Here is an 18,781-nt window from a genome sequence, read left to right as displayed (position 1 = left end):
GATAAACAGTGTAGCAGCAGCTTGCATGTGAGTGGGTGTGCAGGTGTATAGAGTCAGTATAAATGTAAAGTGCATTCAGAAAGTATTCAGACCCCTTGAATGTATTACAAAAAAACAGAAATATCACATTTACATAAGTATTCCGACCCTTTACTCTATACTTTGTTGAAGCATCTTTGACAGCGGTTACAGCCTTGAGTCTTCTTGGGTATGACACTACAAACTTGGCACACCTGTATTTGGAGAGTTTCCCCCATTTTTCTCTGCAGATCCTCTCAACCTTTGTCAGGATGAATGGGATGCGTCACTGAACAGCTATTTTCAGAGACTTGTCTCTCTAGAGATGTTGGATCGGGCTGGGCCACTCAAGGATATTCAGAGACTTGCCCCAAAACCACTCCTGCGTTGTCTTGGCTTGTGTGCTTAGGGTTGTTGTCCTGTTGGAAGGTGAACCTTCGCCACAGTATGAGGTCCTGAGCACTCTGGAGCAGATCTTTCTGTACTTTGCTCCGTTCATCTTTCCCTCGATCCTGATTAGTGTCCCAGTCCCTGCCGCTGAAAAACATCCCCACAGCATAATGCTGCCACCACCATAATGCTGCTTCACCGTTGAGATGGTGCCAGGTTTCCTCCAGACGTGACCCTTGGAATTCAGGCCAAAGAGTTCAATCTTGGTTTCATCAGACCAGAGAATCTGTTTTCTCACGGTATGAGAGTCCTTTAGGTGCCTTTTGGCAAACTCCAAGCGGGCTGTCGTGTGCCTTTTACTGAGGAGTCGCTTCCGTCTGGCCAGTCTACCGTAAAGGCCTGATTGGTGGAGTGCTGCAGAGATGGTTGTCCTTCTGGAAGTTTATCCCATCTCCACAGAGCAACTCTGAGTGACCGTTGGGTTCTTAGTCCCCTCCCTGACCAAGGCCCTTCTCAACCTATTGCTCAGTTTGGCCAGGTGACCAGCTCTAGGAAGAGTCTTGGTGGTTCCAAACTTCTTCCATTAAGGAATGATGGAGGCCACTGTGTTATTGGGGACCTTCAATGCTGCAGACATTTTTTGGTACCCTTCCCCAGATCTGTGACTCGACACAATCCTATCTCGGAGCTCTACGGACAATTCCTTTGACCTCATGGCTTGGTTTTTGCTCTGACATCCACTGTCAACTGTGGGACCTTATATAGACAGGTGTGTGCCTTTCCAAATCATGTCCAATCAATTGAATTTACCACAAGTGGACTCCAATCAAGTTGTAGAAACATCTCAAGGATGATCAATGGAAACAGGATGCACCTGTGCTCAATTTCAAGTGTCATAGTGTAACCGGTGTGAAATGGTTTGCGGGTGCACGCTAATAGCGTTTCAACCGGTGACGTCACTCGCTCTGAGACCTTAAAGTAGTTGTTCCCCTTGCTCTGCAACTGCCGCGGCTTTTGTGGAGCGATGGGTAACGATACTTCGTGGGAGGCAGTTGTTGATGTGTGCAGAGGGTCCCTGGTTCAAGCCCAGGTAGGGGCGAAGAGTGGGACGGAAGCTAAACTGTTACAATAGCAAAGGGTCTTAATACTTAAGTAAATAAGGTATTTCTGTTTTTTTTTTTTATGCATTTGGTACAATTTTTAAAAACCTGTTTTCATTTTGTCATTATGGGGTATTGTGTGTAGCTTGATGAGGAATTGTTTTTATTTAATCCATTTTAGAATAAGGCTGTAATGTAACAAAATGTGGAAAAAGTCAAGGGGTCTTAATACTTTGCGAATGCACTGTATGTGCATATTATGTGTGAGTGAACAAACAATGGTGTGGGTGTTTGTGTGTGTGTTGGAGTGACAGTGCATAGAGACAGTGCAAATATTGAAATAAAAGATCAATCAAGAAAAAAGGTAAACAGTCCATGTATCTATTTTGTTCGATATTTATCAGTCGTATTGCTTGGGGATAGAAGCTGTTCAAGATCCTGTTCGTTTCAGACTTGATGCACCGGTACCTCTTGCTGTGTGGCAGCAGAGAAAATAGTCTATGGCTTGGGTAGTTGGGGTCTTTGACGATTTTCCGGGCCTTCTTTTCACACTGCCTGATATAGAGGTCCTGGATGGCAGGGTGCTCGGCCCCAGTGATGTACTGGGCTATCCGCAAAACCCTTTGTAGCCCCATGTGATCGAGGGTGGTGCTATTGCCATAGCAAGCAGTAATGCAGCCAGTCAACATGCTATCAATGGTACAGCTATAGAACCTTTTCAGGATTTGAGAGCCCATGCCAAACTTTGTCAACCTCCTGAGAGGGAAGAGTCACTGTCGCACGTTCTTCACGACTGTGCGTGTGTGTTTGGACCATCTTTAGGGATTTGGTCACCGAGGAACTTGAAGCTGTCTATCTGCTCAACTGCTGCCCCTTGATGTGGATGGGGCATGCTCGACCCCCCCGTTTCCTGTAGTCCACGATAAGGTCCTTGGTCTTGCTGACGTTGAGGGAGAGGTTGTTGCTCTGGCACCACACTGCCAGGTCACTGACCTCCTCCCTGTAGGCTGACTCATCATCGCCGGTGATCAAGCCTATCACCATCGTGTCGTTAGTGAACTTGATAATGGTGGTGGAGTCATGTGTGGCCACCCAGTCGTGGGTGAACAGGGAGTACAGGAGGGGGCTAAGAACACACCCCTGTGGGGACCGTATGTTAAGGGTCAGCGTGGTGGAGGTGATGTTGCCTACCCTCACCACCTGGAGTCAGATCGTCAGGAAATCCAGGATCCAGTTGTAGAGGGAGGTGTTCAGATCCAGAGCCTTAAGCTTGGTGACGAGCTTGGAGGGGATAATGGTGATGAACAGCATTCTCACATGGGTATTCCTTTTATCTAGGTGGGTAAGGGCCGTGTGGAGAGCAGGAATGATTGTGGTCATCATAAAATATGTGGGGATTACAGACGGGGACAAGGAGAGGTTGAAAATTACCATGAATATGCCTGCCAGCTGATTTGCACGTGCTGAGATTGTGTCTTGGAATACTGTCAGGGCCCCATGCCTTGCTGGTGTTGACCTGATAAACTCCAATATAAAGTCGTTTTTCCAAGTGCGTCCACTTATATCAGTGCATTCGTAACAAACGAACCATTACGAAACTTATATTCTATAAAATAAGATTCATCCAGCAAATTAGCAATTATTGTTTGTTGACCAAATTCGACACTCTTATTGACCAACATACATACATACATACATACATACATCCTCACTTCATGGGTTTATTGTCGTGGACAAATTTTGGTCGGAGTAAAACCTCTTACTCCGCCACTTCCGCTCTCTGTTGTAACAGAACGGCCTGGAAGTGGGAGGAATTTGCTGGAATACCGAACGAAGCTCAACGACAGCACAGAAAGAACAACTCACATTTACTTTTTTACGGGGGTTCTTTAAGTGACTCATGGCGGTAAGTGTTCACCAAATACATTACCATCGATTTCATATAATCATTTATGCTAGCTGTTTCTGTTTTAAAGATGTTTTGTTTAATCAAGATGGCGTCTTTGCCGTGGCAGCCATGTCGACAACCTAGCGAGTTAACGTCAGTAGCTAGTTGCAGTAGTAGTTGGTAGCTTTGTCGTTGATTTTGGAAATACATGGACATTCTACTTTATCGGATTATGTTAGTGTTAACGAGTTACCTAACTAGCTATATAACTTAACGTTCGCTAGTTAACTATGTACCTTGAGTTGCGCAGTCGTTTGCAAACTAGCTAACGTCGTTAGGTAGCAAACGTTAGTGTGGGTGTTTTTACACAAGGTCTCTTTCAGCCAATGTTTGTGAACTCAGTGCGGTTCTTTTAATTGTTTGTGCAGTGAGAACGCTCCAAATGAACTCAGACCCCTCGAGTCCCCGAACCGATCTGAAACCATCTCGAGAGGTGGTCTGAGTTCGGTTCGGTTCCCTTTTTTTAGGGCAATGTAAACACTCAACGCCCTAGGTTCGCTCGTCATTATTCCAGCACCACACACTAGATTACTGCAACACCGTTTCCCCTGCCATAGCCCCTCACATTGGTGCTAAAAAAGAGAGACAATTATGATGTGCAGGTTCGCGGAAAAAGCGTGTGCTGTTTTGAATATTTTTGGGGGGATTGTCAGCAATTCCCCAAAAATTTTAGGATGCATAGCAATTCCAAAATGTGTCGAGTTTTTAGTTAAGATTATTTGTTTGCAATTTTGTGATCTAAAGGCTGAGAGCTTGGTAAAATGTTTATTTGATTGTGGGGTTTGAATAGGAGACAACGTGCTTTAAGAATCACAACAGGGTACAAAATCTATTCTAGCTCTTAAGGGCAGTAGTCTACATTGGGTGTTCAATTTAAAATTACAGTATGATTTAATCTGCAGTTATTCTTCTGCTATTTATTGTTACTAATAATATTTCATTTTATTAATATATTCTGATTACAATTATGTCTCACCATTTAACTAAATGCAATCTATTAGCTTCCATAATGTAAGTAGGTACACTACATTACCAAAAGTATGTGAACACCTGCTTGTCGAAAAGCTAATTCCAAAATCATGGCCATTAATATGGAGTTGGTCCCACCTTTGCTTCTATAACAGCCTCCACTCTAATGGGAAGGCTTTCCACTATATGTTGGAATAATAATAATAATTATTATTATTTTTATTTTTTTAATCTTTATTTTAACAGGGAAAACAGACTGAGACCTGGATCTCTTTTTACGGCTGTGCCCTGTGTAAACATGTTGACATGTACAGTTTTAGTCATACAGACAAGAACATTTCAAACCATTCAAAACAAGGACACAATTCAACAGAAACAATCACAGACAACATCATATTGATCCTCCATAACATTTTTGAAATGGGCTGCGGGGACTTGCTTCCATTCAGCTACAGGCATTAGTGAGGTCGGGCATTGATGTTGGGCGATTAGGCCTGGCTCGCAGTCGGCGTTCCAATTCATCCCAAAGGTGTTCACTGATGTTATGATCAGGGCTCTGTGCAGGTCAGTCAAGTTCTTCTACACCATTTTTGTATGGACCTCGATTTGTGCACGGGGGCATTGTCATGCTGAAACAGGAAAGGACCTTCACCAAACTGTTGCCACAAAGTTAGAAGCACAGAATCGTCTATAATGTCATTGTATGCTGTAGCATTAATTTCCCTTCCCTGGAACTAAGGGGCCTAGCCTGAACCATGGAAAACAGCTCATGGCCATTATTCCTCCTCCTCCCACACATTCTGATGGAAAGGCTTGTCCTGCACTTTGTTAAAACCCACTACATTGAGTAAATATTGGAAAAACATCTTGGTTCCTTTCTAATAGCAATGTGAATGCAAAGAGGACTCGGACCACAAAATATGTGAACTGGCAAAAGAGCTGAGTCCTCATTCAAATTCAAGGGCAGTGTGAATACAAAGAGAACGGAGTTCTTTAGCTCTTTTTTACCCCGGAGTTCACTTTGAAGAGGACTGAGATTGATTCTTTTAAAGAGGACTGACTATGTGAAAACACCCTTAATTAACTTAGCTAGCTAATGTTAGCAATTATGTTGATTTGCCATTTGCAGCCTCCATTTTTATCTAACCAGATGCCCATCAGGTACTTTAATAGGTGTTGGTTAGGTTGACTTAGTGCAAATGCCTGCATACCCAGTAGCTGTCCAGGAGGAGGGTTGGTAACTTTGGAGACAATTAGCTTACGTTAGCGATATAGCTACTACCAGCATTTTATGTTGGGCAATCTGAAGCAAATCAAAGTCAGTGTAAGGGCCCAGTTGATGTGACTGATGAGTAACCTTGCCTGAGACCTGAAAACTAGTGTTGGACCTCTGAATTGGACCTCTGAATTAATGTCTTTAGCTCAGTGGGATAACACAGCCGGTTGAGTCATCGTTCATCTTCCCTAGAACGTAGTGGTGCCGGTCAGTGGTGGAAAAAGTACTCTATTCTCCTACCTGAGTAAAAGTAAAGATACCTTAATAGAAAATTACTCAAGTGAAGGTCACCCAGTAAAATACCACTTGACTAAAAGTATTTGATTTTTAAATATACTTTAGTATCAATAGTAAATGTAGTTGCTCAAATATATTTAATTATCAAAAGTAAAAGTACAAATAATAAAAAATTCCTCATTAAGCAAACAAGACGGTACAATTTTTTTTTAACGTACAGCCAGGGTCACACTCCAACACTCGGACATTATTTACAAGCAAAGCATTTGTGTTTAGTGAGTCTGCCAGATCAGAGGCAGTAGGGATGACCAGGGATGTTTTCTTCATAAGTGTGCGAATTGGACCATTTTCTGTCCTGTTAAGCATTCAAAATGTAACAAGTACTTTTGTGTCAGGGAAAATGAATAAAAAATGAGTAAAAAGTAAATAATTTTCTTTAGGAATGTAGTTTAGTAAAAGTTCTCAAATATATAAATAGTAAAGTACAGCTACCCCAAAAAACTACTTAAGTAGTACTTTAAAGTAGGGATGCATGATATATCAGTGAACATATCGGAATCGGCCGATATTAGCTAAAAATGCCAACATCGGTATCGGCCAATGTTAAGTTTAACGCCGATGTTAAAAACCGATGTCAAGCTACCGTGCATACCTATATAACGTATGTACATGACGTAATAACGTCATTTTTTGCGCTACAGGTGCAACACAGCATTCCTGACCTAGCCTACACAATGTCTGCTGTGTGGATCGAGCAGTCATTTGGAAGAGTAAGAACATTTCAGCGAGACAACTCAAAGGCAAAGTCCATTAAAGCCAAGATAATGGAATTCATTGCCCTTGACAATCAACCGTTCTCTGTCGTGGGTGATGTTGGCTTTCGCCGACTGGTCGAGCACCGGGACACACTGCCAAGTGCGCTATTTTTCAGATGTTGCCCTACCGGAGTTACACAGTAATAGCGTCACTGCTATTAGCTTCACGACATGCATACTAGGGAACGCCATTTGGGTCTTTGTGTGTATAAAAAAAATACAGTAGCGCTGTCAAAGCCTTACAAAAAAGTCAGAAAACACGCAAGCACCAGCCACGAACGATGTGTTTACAATACCGCGTTGGTAATAAAGCATCATTTGTTTGACCGCAACTTCTGGGGTAGCTAGCTTTAGCTTGGTACCTAGCCATCACCAATACAACCAGCCTGAAAACCATGACCATAGAAACTGCAGTCATTTTCATTATTCTTAGCAAGGTTGTAAGTATTGTTGTTCGCCTATTGAAAGTGATCTTCAGTTCATGAAAATAAATAGCTAGCCAGCTACCCAACCCTGTTTCCCAAGCTAACGTTATAAGCAGCCAGCTAGCTTCATCTGGCTACTGAGGCTCGACCGGACCGGGTTATGTGTTGTGAAGTTAGCCACAATAAGGATTAGGCACAATAGTGGAATTTGCGGTTAGCCTTCAAAATAAAAGTATGTCATTGACAGTGATGCAAATGAATACAAATAGTAGAATTATGCGATACTTTTATTTTGAAGGCTAACTGCAAATTCCACTATTGTGCCTAATCCTTATTGTGGCTTGCTTCACATAGATGGGTCCAACCACCATTAACCAAATAAGAACTGTCTTACACACCAAATAACACGACATAATCTGTTTCAGTAGCTATATAGTTAGCTAGCTAACTATATAGCTAGGTGTCATCTAAAGTAACCCTAATTTGTATCTTTTTTGACACGCAAAGACCCAAACGGTGTTCCTTAGAAATCCTGGTTGAGAATGAAACGACTGATGAAATGAACAACGAAACAGCACAGCAAGTGAAAGAAATCTGTTTTGATGATGTTTTACTGGTAATAGGGACATACGTAAATGCCAACAAAATAACTTTTTAGTCAGTGTGGTGTGTGTGTAACCTTTAACTAGGCAAGTCAGTTAAGAACAAATTCTTATTTACAATGATGACCTACCCCGGCCAAACCCGGACGACGCTGGGCCAATTGTGTGCCGCCCTATGGGACTCCCAATCACAGCCAGGTGTGAAACAGCCTGGATTTGAACCAGGGACTGTAGTGACGCCTCTTGCACAGAGATGCAGTGCCTTAGACCACTGTGTGTGTGTGTGTGTGTTAACTGTTTAACTGTACTAGAATTCTTATAAGGCTGTGAAAATTTTGAATATTGGTTACTGGTATCATTTTTTTTGGCAAGGAAAATATTGGATATCGGTATCGGCCAAAAATGTCATATCGGTGCATCACTACTTGAAAGTGTTTTTACTCAAGTACTTTACACCACTGGTCCTGGTTGGGATGCTGTTTTGTGCTGAAACATTGTCTTCCCGGAGTGCTGCTTAAAGAACAAATAAACCGTAAGGTTGATCAGTGTGTTTACTTTAATTTAGGCAAGTGATGCCGACTCGACCAACCTGCTACCCTTGATGGGCTCTCTTTACACGGACAGAAGAAAACACACTATGGAATCATCCAAATCACCCAGAAGCTCCAAACACCATCCTTCACGATCGAGGTCACACTCCAGGGACCGAAAACGCAAATCAAGTGAGTTAAATGCACAAAATTTGATAACTCAGAATGATGTTTGTAGTTTTGGTAATACATTTTTGTTATGTTCACTTGGTAGGTCACATCCCAGAAACTGGTCATGTTATTTGGATTTGACATAAGCTTAGAGCAGCTGAACAGTCCAAAATAGTCAAGCACTACAGGTGACTCATTGGAGTCAGTCCTAATTTAATAGTGCAGTAGAATTGTCACTGTTCTCATCATTTTTACTTTTACAGGTGACAAAAAGCACAGACGAAGTCGTAGCAGGAGCAAAGAGGTAACTAATCTTAGTTAATTTTAGTGAACTAAAAGTAGGCTGCAGTACTGTCACCATCTTGAATGTCAATAGTGTCTTTTTTGTTTTTGTTGACCATGGTAAGTACCAAACAACACTGTAGGCAATGAAACCTGAATCAAAGCTTAGTAAGAGACTTAATGGAATTACTTAAATGGAAAAACTGACATGTTTTAAAAATATATATATATATTTTGATATGTCTCATTAATTTATCCTTGGTCACTTGAGTGTAGCCATAGATGGTGAAGAATATATACAGTACCAGTCAAAAGTTTGGACACCTACTCATTCAAGGTTTTTTATTTTTATTATTTTCTACATTGTAGAATAATAGTGAAGACATCAAAACTATGACATTTCACATGGAATCATGTAGTAACCAAAAAAGTGTTAAACAAATCAAAATATATTTGAGATTCTTAAAAGTAGCCACCTTTTGCCTTTGACAGCCTTGCACACACTTCGCATTTTCTCAACCAGCTTCACCTGGAATGCTTTTCCAATAGTCTTGAAGGAGTTCCCAAATATGCTGATCACTTGTTGGCTGCTTTTCTTTCACTCTGCGGTCCAACTCATCCCACACCATCTCAATTGGGTAGAGGTCGGGTGATTGTGGAGGTCAGGTCATCTGATGCAGCACTCCAACCCTCTCATTCACACATGCGGAGATCATCCGTTCACCTGCTCTGCTTCTCACAAAGACACGGAGGTTGGAACCAAACATTTCTAATTTGGACTCATCAGACCAAAGGACAGATTTCCACCGGTCTAATGTCCATTGGTTGTGTTTCCTGGCCCAAGCAAGTCTCTTGTTATTATTGGTGTCCTTTAGTAGTGGTTTCTTTGCAGCAATTTGATCATGAAGGCCTGATTCACGCAGTCTCTGAACAGTTGATGTTGAGATGTGTTTGTTTACCTCTGTAAAGCATTTATTTGGGCTGAATTCTGAGGTGCAGTTAACTCTAATTAACTTATACTCTGCAGCAGAGGTAACTCTGGGTCTTCCTTTCCTTTGGGGCGGCAGGTAGCCTAGTGGTTAGAGCGTTGGGTCAGGAACCGGAAGTTTACAGGATCGAATCCCTGAGCTGACAAGGTAAAAATCTGTCGTTCTGCCCCTGAACAAGGCAGTTACCCCACTGTTCCCCGGTAGGCCGTCATTGTAAATAAGAATTTGTTCTTAAAACTTCTTAGGGATAGGCGTCCCGTCAACGGGACAGTTGTAAATCATGCAGCGAAACAACAAATGTCGGTACATACAAGTGTCTAATGTCGGCTGAAAGCTTAAATTCTTGTTAATATAACTGCACTGTCCAATTTACAGTAGCTATTACTGCGAAAAAATGCCATGCTATTGTTTGGGGAGAGCTCCTAACAACAAAACACTTTTTTTCACCGCGATAAGTTTGATAAATTCACCTCAAGGTGAAATGTGTACTTACATTCTGAAATCTTGTTCTGATTTATCATCCCAGAGATAACATGAAGTGTTGTTTTGTTAGATAAAATCATTTTTCATATCCTAAAAAGGTCCATCTAGCATGCACGATCGATTTTGTATTTCCACTCGTTCAATTATCAAAGAAAGGAATGCGAAAATCTGACCCTAAATGTTGGTTCAACCAGTCAAATCACGTTCGTATGTATTCCTCAGAGATCCTAGAACGTAAACAGATTTCACTATCATTAGGGGTGTAGAAAATTCTATAGGACACCAAATTTGGTCAGAGAGCGATGTCTAAATGGCACGCCGATGACGCGGGCGGTCTTTACTTGATCGACTATAACTTTGTCAAATAAGCATCAATCGGGGTCAAACAAAGCTAGCTAGATGGCCAATAAGCTGGGCTTCACGGGAGTATCCGGAAACCCTGTATCTGTCGTAAAATGTAACTGCTAACTTTGTGCGACAGCATGCCTTTTCCTTTTGGACAAAAATTATAAGAATATTCAGAGTTATGAAGTTATGAAAACTGGTTGTTTTGCAGATGTTGAACTTATAATATGGCTACTAATACTGGAAAAGCTGAATCAGTCCAAGTATACAGATTTGACAATAGTCTTGCAGAAAAATGTAATATGAATGCAAATGTCTCCTTCACGATTTGCCCAAATGTACCTGGGTGACTTCACACTAAATGTCATGTAGTTCGCTCATACTTCAAGTTATCCGTCTGAAACTTTGCACATACACTGCTGCCATCTTGTGGACACCATCGGAATTACAACCAGAGTGATGTCTAAAACTGGGACCTTTCTGTTGCATTTCAAAGATCGTTGTATTTTCTTCTACCAGATCTATTATGTTATTCTCCTACATTCAATTCACATTTCCACAAACTTCAAAGTGTTTCCTTTCAAATGGTACCAAGAATATGCAAATCCTTGCTTCAGGGCCTGAGCTACAGGAAGTTAGATTTGGGTATGTCATTTTAGGCAAAAATGTAAAAAAAGGGGGCTATATCCCTAAAGTTTAACTGGCTTGCCTAGTTAAGTAAAGGTTACATTTTAAAATAAAAATCCTGTGGTGGTCCTCATGAGCCAGTTTCATCATAGCGCTTGATGTTTTTTGCGACTGCACTTGAAGAAACTTTAAAAGTTATTAATTTTGCAAATTGATTGACCGTGTCTTAAAGTAAAGATGGACTGTCGTTTCTCTTTGCTTGTTTGAGCTGTTCTTGCCATAATATGGACTTGGTATTTTACCAAATAGGGCTATCTTCTGTATACCCCCCTACCTTGTCACAACACAACTGATTGGCTCAAATGCATTAAGAAGGAAAGAAATTCCACAAATTAACTTTTAACAAGGCACACCTGTTAATTGAAATGCATTCCAGGTGACTATCTCATGAAGCTGGTTGAGAGAATGCCAAGAGTGTGCAAAGCTGTCATCAAAGAAAAGGGTGGCTACTTTGAAGAATCTCAAAAATATATTTTGAATTGTTTAACACTTTTGGTTACTTTTGTTGGTTACTACATGACTCTGTGTTATTTCATAGTTTTGATGTCGTCACTATTATTCTACAATGTAGACAATAGTAAAAATAAAGAAAAACCCTTGAATGAGTAGGTGTGTCCAAATTTTGGACTGGTACTGTATATGAGATTATTTTTTTAAATAAATCCTGTGTGTAGATCACATGATAACATTTCTACAATAAATCATACTCAGCGTGCTAAAGCACGAAGAGACACTGAACTGAAGACGCTGCTGACATAGCAAAATTATATGCCTACTACTCGGACAGGTAACTATCAGCCATTCAAACTTATACTTGCCTCCTAGAAAATAATTGCAAATAAAGGAAATTAACATTAGCCTTTTCCTGGGTTCAATTGCCTATTACTGGGTTCAATTCAAGCTCAAGTCAAAGAAGTCTGCTGGCTGTAACCTTATTAATCCAAATTCATTCTGAGCCCACCATTAATCTTCCTGGCTGCATGCACTTGTAGATTGGGGAGGGAATAAAGTGCTGAACTAAAACATATGTATTAAAGCTGTCTCAGAGGTGATGATCCACGATAATCTACATTGAGTTTTGGGTACTATATAAGGTGTTTAATTCATGTGCCTTCCATAATATGATTGAAACAAAACTAAGTAGAAGTGGCTGTACTTGGTGCACTTGAGTAGGTGGTAGATTTGACAAAACCTACTTCAACTTGTCGCACGTATGTGTCTTGGTACATTGGAGGGCATTTCATTATCAAATTTATCTCCAGCGTTTAAGGCACTGCATCTCAGTGCTAGAGGTGTCACTACAGACCCTGGTTCGATTTCAGGCTGTATTACAACCGGCCATGATTGTGCCCCACCCTATGGGACTCCCAATTGGCCCAGTGTTGTCTGGGTTTGGCTGGGGTAGGCCGCCATTGTAAATAAGAATTTGTTCTCAGCTGACTTGCCTTGTTAAAAAAGTTGCACTCAAAGTGGAAAAAACAACATTTTAACAAGCAGTTAAAGTGGACTGACAGTGTAGCTCCGTCAAGCTATTTACCCTTCTGACATATCCGGTCATGGTCGGTCATGTTGTAAAGAAATGTTTGGTTTCTGGTGATCAGTCTTTCTAAATATGAGGGGGATGTATGTCTGAAGTGAGCATGAGCTCTCAACATGCTTTGGTATCTTCTGTATCAAACAGTTGTACTAACTCTTTGTTGCACTATTTTCCTGAAAGAGACACCTTCTTCTTAAAACAGGCACAAAGGAGGGACTCTGAGAAGCCACCAAAATCTCACAGCAAGCAGGATGATCAGCCGGAGCAGACTGAGAGGGGCAGGGAGAGACTTTCTGCAGAGAACGGGGAGGAGCGACACCGGCGCAAAGACAAGAAGGGACGGAGCCACTCCAGGTCACACTCATGCGACAGGTGGGTCTAGGCTCAGTGAGATGCTACATGATGTATTGAGATTGGTCACAGTAAACTGGGTAGAGTGAGTTGCATGTTTTCTTTTATAAGAATAAAACATGTATTTTTGTCCGGTTTTAGGCGTCATCGCAGCAGAAGTCGGGACAAACTGAGATCGCGTTCCCCGCGGGAGAAGAAGAAGAGGGCCAGGTCCCGGTCGGGCTCAAAGACCAAACACCGCCGCAGGAGCAAAAGCAGGTGCGTTTCGCTTGCTTCTCTCCCTACCATTTTCTGTGTTTGTCTTTAGTAACCACTCTTGTGTGCCTCAAATTTGCCACTCTTTGTCAGTTAGTAACCATGTCTCTTAAATTGTGTTCTGTGTGACTGAATGCATATCTTTCTGTGGATCTTGAAATGCTATAATGTCTCTAGGGAGCGGAAGAAGAAGGAGAAAGTGCACAGAAAAGAGAAGAGTCGTAGCAGGTCTGTGAGCCCCCAGGCTTTCCGGGGCAGAAACACTGCCATGGACGCACAAGAGGCCCTGGCCAGAAGGTACTGCAGCATCTTAGGGTGTTTTCACACTTGGTCCCTTCAGACAATTTTTGTCAAATCAGTGTGGTTTTGCTTAATATTTTGTGCAGTGTGATCACCCCAAAGGAACTCGTACCTCTCAAAAGAGCCCCCCCGATTCAAACCGAACAGAGACCATCTCGAGAGTTGGTCTGAGTTCGGTTTGCTTGAATTCCGTGGCCCGGTTCCATTGTGAACACAAAGCTCCCTAGGTTCGCTTGTCAGTATTCCGGCACCACACTAGACTACTGCAACACTGTTTCCCCTGCCATAAACCCTCACATTGGTGCTAGAAAAGAGCTGGTGATGTGCAGGTTCGCAGGAAAGTGTCCTGTTTTTGGATATTGATTAGCGATTGTCAAGAATGCACAGAAATTTGTTCAGGTTATTTGTTTGAATATGTGATCTATAGGCTAAGAGAGCTGTTTGATTGTGGGGTTTTAATAGTGTGAGAAGACAACCTATTTGGTGAGAATCTTAACATAGGGTACAAATCTATTCTAGCTCTTAAAGGGGCAGTAGTAACATTTTAGGTAACATCATTATTTAGTCTGCAGTTATTCTCTTGCTAATAATATTTGCATGTTAAACCTTAGCCTACAACTTCCGCGGCCCCGTGGAAATGAAATTAACGTAATAGAAAATCCCCATCAAAATCCGTCTGTTTAAGCTAGAGAGATGTTTTTTTGCATGGTCTGTGTCTCAATCAACCGCTGATATCGCCCTTCCGCATCTGCGGTGAAAGGTGGCAGAGCTAGAGCGGTGTTTGTCAGACCATAAGACATTTCAAATCGGTCTTCTCACAAAAACGTATGTAGCGTCCGAACGGTTATGACCACTCTATTGAAAGATGAGACTCTCACGAACACGATGGCATTCATTTTGCTCTAGGATGCCCACAACCCTCATAAGACTTGTCTGAAGTCGGTACAGCTTCCTCTGCCAATATCTGTCTGTAGCATCCGTGCTAATATGACCCCTCTGCTAATATGACCCCTCTGACAATATGACCCCTCTGACAGCCAAGACTCAAGAAAACACTGGTGTTCTCCGTTTAGCTCTAGGACACTCACAAGACTCGTTTGATGGTCCCCGGTACCAGTTTACATAGGTATTCAGACCCTTTACTCAGTACTTTGTTCGGGCACCTTTGGCAGGAAATTACAGCCTCGAGTCGTTTTTGGTATGACACTACAAACTTGGCACACCTGTATTTGGCGATTTTTCTCCTATTCTTCTCTGCAGATCCTCTCAAGCTCTGTCCGGTTGGATGGGTCTCTCCAGCGATTTTTGATCAGGTTTAAGTCCGGGCTCTGGCTGGGACATTCAAGGACATTCAGAGACTTGTCCCTGAAGCCACTCCTCTTTTGTCCTTTTGGAAGGTGAACCTTCGCCCCAGTCTGAGGTCCTGAGAGCTCTGGAGCAGGTTTTCGTCAAGGATCTCTCTGTACTTTGCTCCGTTCATCTTTACCTCGTTCCTGACTAGTATACCAGTCCCTGCCACTGAAAAACATTCCCACAGCATGATTCTGCCACCACCATGCTTCACCATAGGGATGGTGCCAGGTTTCCTCCAGACGTGAGATTGAACAAAAAGTTCAATCTTGGTTTCATCAGACCAGAGAATCTGGGTTCTCATGGTCTGGAAGTCCTTTAGGTGCCTTTTGGCAAACTCCAAGCGGGCTCTCATGTGCCTTTTACTGAGGAGGGGCTTCCTTCTGGCCACTCTACCATAAAGGCCTGATTGGTTGAGTGCTACAGAGATGGGAGAACCTTCCAGAGGGACAACCATCTCCACAGAGGAACTCTGTCAGAGTAACCATCGGGTTCTTGGTCACCTCCCTGACCCAGAATGATGGAGGCCACTGTTCTTGAGGACCTTCAATGCTGCAGACATTTTTTGCTACTTTTCCTCAGATCTGTGCCTGGACACAATCCTGTCTCGGAGCTTCACAGACAATTCCTTCGACCTCATGGCATGGTTTTTGCTCTGACATGCACTGTCAACTGTGGGACCTTAATTAGACAGGTGTTTGCTTTTCCAAATCATGTCCAATCAATTGAATTTACCACAGGTGGACTCCAAGTTGTAGAAACATCTCAAGGATGATCAATTGAAACGGGATGCACCTGAGCTCAATTTTGAGTGTCATAGAAAAGGGTCTTAATACTTATGTAAATAAGGCATCTCTTATACATTTGCAAAAATGTCTAAACCCGTTTACATTTGTCATTATGGGCTATTGTGTGTAGATTGCTGAGGAACAGTTTAAAAAATCTATTTTAGAGTATGGCTGTAATGTAACAAAATGTCAAGGGGTCTGAATACTTTCTGAAGGCACTGTATGTGGAGATAGTTTAGTCCCTAAAATAGGGGATAAATACATGTAAAAAAAAACAAAAAAAACAATTGTAATTAAAAGTTTCCTGATCTTTATCTCAGATATAGGACAGACACTTCAGAACAAACTTCCTGTTGATATTCTTTTTTAACTGTTCCATGTAGTGAATCTGTTATTCAATGCGTTTATTGGCTAATAGCAGTAATGCCAAATACAATGTTTCATCCAATATTTTTTTAATTTTCCGTTACCTTTTTAAGGGGTCTTAAAATTTTAAATCAAATAGCTTAATGTTCCTTGGTATGATTGTCTTAAAACAATTCCCCCCCTCCCCCGGCTTAGACTCTAGACAGGGTTAATAGTATCTTCTAATTACAATTGTCTCATATTTTAACTAAATGCAGTCTATTAGCTTCCAAAATGTAAGTGGGTAAATCTTAGCTGTCCGACAACACATTCTGATTTGAATGGCTTGAGTATATTGAGTGAATGTTGGAAAAAGATCTTGGTTCCTTTCTAAACAAAGCAATGTTGGAACATTGCTGCGGGGACTTGCTTCCATTCAGCCACGAGCATTAGTGAGGTTGGGCATTGATGTTGGGCGATTAGGCCTGGTTAGCAGTCAGCATTCCAATTCATCCCAAAGGTGTTTACTGGGGTTATGGTCAGGGCTCTGTGCAGGTCAGTCAAGTTCTTCCACACCATTTTTGTATGGACTGAGAGATTCTTTTAATGAGGACTATATGTGAAAACACCCTTAAAGGAACTGTTGGGCTCATGATTTGTTTCTTGAGTATCTCTATTTGATGGTGGACAATCTATCATTCTGTTCCCAAAGCCTAGCTGACAAATATGAACGCCCTTCACTGTCTTTTCTCTATATCTCCAGGTTGGAAAGGGCAAAGAAACTGCAAGAGCAGAAAGAAAAGGAGATGTTGGAGAAACAGCAGCATCAGGAGGTACCTGCAGGTGAGACACTTCTCGGCTGTCAATTGCACCTAATTCAAAGTTAAACTGATCACTAACCTCTTTATTTTTTTTATTTTGTTTGTATTGTTTTTAGTGCCAGCCCCCCTACTGTCTGACACAGTAGTTGCTGCTGCAGCTGCTACCCACCCTGTCCTCAACGTGGCAGCTCTCCTGGCCTCTGGGACACAGGTCACGCCCCAGATCGCCATGGCAGCGCAGATGGCAGCCCTACAAGCCAAAACCTTAGCAGAGACTGGCATTGCTGTGCCCAGCTATTACAATCCCTCGGCTGTCAACCCCCTGAAGTTTGCCGAGCAGGAGAAGAAAAGGAAGAAGCTCTGGCAGGGAAAGAAGGAAGGGGTAAGATTTTATTTTTTAATTCCTTGTACGCAATACAGAACATTTTGTGCATTAAGTCTACGCTGTTTATTATCTGATGGGGACGATTATCTTTAGTGTGCTTTGTTATGTCCGGAATGTACAACTAGTGACTTAATGAAAAGAAAACGTTACGGGAAAAAATGCAACTCCACTCATGGTGGCTCGATTGTTGCAAATTACTAATACATTCAAATTGTTTGGTTTTGAAGGACAAGTCCCAGACAGCTGAGTTGTGGGAGAAGCTGAACTTTGGAAATAAGGACCAAAATGTTAAATTTCGTAAACTGATGGGCATCAAAGTATGTATAACTGAGTCCTTTCATTTTCTCATTTGAGTGTGTACCAGGCTGCACAGAGCCTTGTATTTCTAACACTGTGATGTCTGTCCTGTCAGGGGGAAGAGGAAGGTGAGACCTCAAAGCCACTCAACGACGAAGGCCTGAAGACCTTGCAGCAGCAGGAGGAGATGTTCCATAACCTTGACGTTCAGTACGAGATGGCCAGGTCCCAGACCCACACTCAGAGAGGCATGGGACTAGGCTTCGGCTCTTCATTCTCACGGGGCATGGACGCGATCTAATTTCAAACCATGCACTGGCTTGCTCTTGCTTTCTTCCTCATAGGTCTCTCCTCATAGCTAGCACTCAAGCTTGCATGGATGTTGTTGCATTGGATCTGTAAATTATTTAGAAACGATCTCACATCTTGGAACATTCCCATGTAAATAGATACTGAGTGTTAAGAAATCTGTACATCTTTTCAGAATGATGCAATAGTTTGAGTGATGCTGGCTAGATTTACACTTCTGTTAGAAATGTGATTGCATATTGTTTTTTACTCAAATTGTATACATTTTTAATGGTAGATCAAGTGATAATTCTGTTTACATATTTACCAAGAGTCTTTACAAATGGCTTCAGATCATAATCTCAAAATGTAGTCATTATATCATCTTTCCGTTTCCTTTCTACTGAATGGAAATGTAAGAGTGGATCATACTACTAAGATGTCTAACAGGCAGCCGATGGTTTCATGGAAGGAGTGAACAAGTGTTACAAATGTCCTTGAAATAAAAGTCCCTTTGTGTTGAGAAGTGGTCCTTGGTGTTTGTTTTGACCATGAATGCTTTATACACAGCTACAAAAACAATTGTGGGTGTAGCAAACACGTATTTCTGAATGGCTTTTTGCTGAGAGAGGATGCGTACAGCATTGACTTAGTACCCATGACTGCATGGACAAGCACGCCTCCAACTCAATCAAGTTTGCAGACGACACAACAGTAGGCTTGATTACCAACAATGAGACGCCTCTCTGTAGGCTGAGGGCTCTGGGAGTGTGGTGCCAGGAAAAACCTCACTCAAT

General features: G+C 41.9%; 1 protein-coding gene across 1 annotated transcript; it reads left to right on the top strand.

The window, feature by feature from the left end:
• Positions 1–3,287: 3,287 nt before the first annotated feature.
• Positions 3,288–18,510, top strand: LOC115200164 (arginine/serine-rich coiled-coil protein 2). The gene is made up of 10 exons (XM_029762968.1): positions 3,288–3,414; positions 8,346–8,502; positions 8,745–8,785; positions 13,007–13,176; positions 13,297–13,413; positions 13,588–13,707; positions 16,957–17,036; positions 17,131–17,396; positions 17,627–17,716; positions 17,812–18,510. The coding sequence occupies exons 1-10, from the start codon at positions 3,409–3,411 to the stop codon at positions 17,995–17,997; spliced, it is 1,233 nt and encodes a 410-aa protein (XP_029618828.1). The 5' UTR covers positions 3,288–3,408; the 3' UTR covers positions 17,998–18,510.
• Positions 18,511–18,781: the final 271 nt, after the last annotated feature.

This window comes from Salmo trutta, chromosome 9, assembly GCF_901001165.1.
Source record: "Salmo trutta chromosome 9, fSalTru1.1, whole genome shotgun sequence".
NCBI lineage: Eukaryota > Metazoa > Chordata > Actinopteri > Salmoniformes > Salmonidae > Salmo > Salmo trutta.
Note: the sequence above shows the minus strand (reverse complement) of the source record. Positions and strands in the feature narration are given on the sequence as shown.

Excerpts from the sequence above, each read along its gene's own strand:
- LOC115200164 (XM_029762968.1), top strand. Across the intron at positions 8,503-8,744 it reads GGACCGAAAACGCAAATCAA|GTGACAAAAAGCACAGACGA; the intron begins GTGAGTTAAATG and ends TTACTTTTACAG. Across the intron at positions 8,786-13,006 it reads GTCGTAGCAGGAGCAAAGAG|GCACAAAGGAGGGACTCTGA; the intron begins GTAACTAATCTT and ends TTCTTAAAACAG.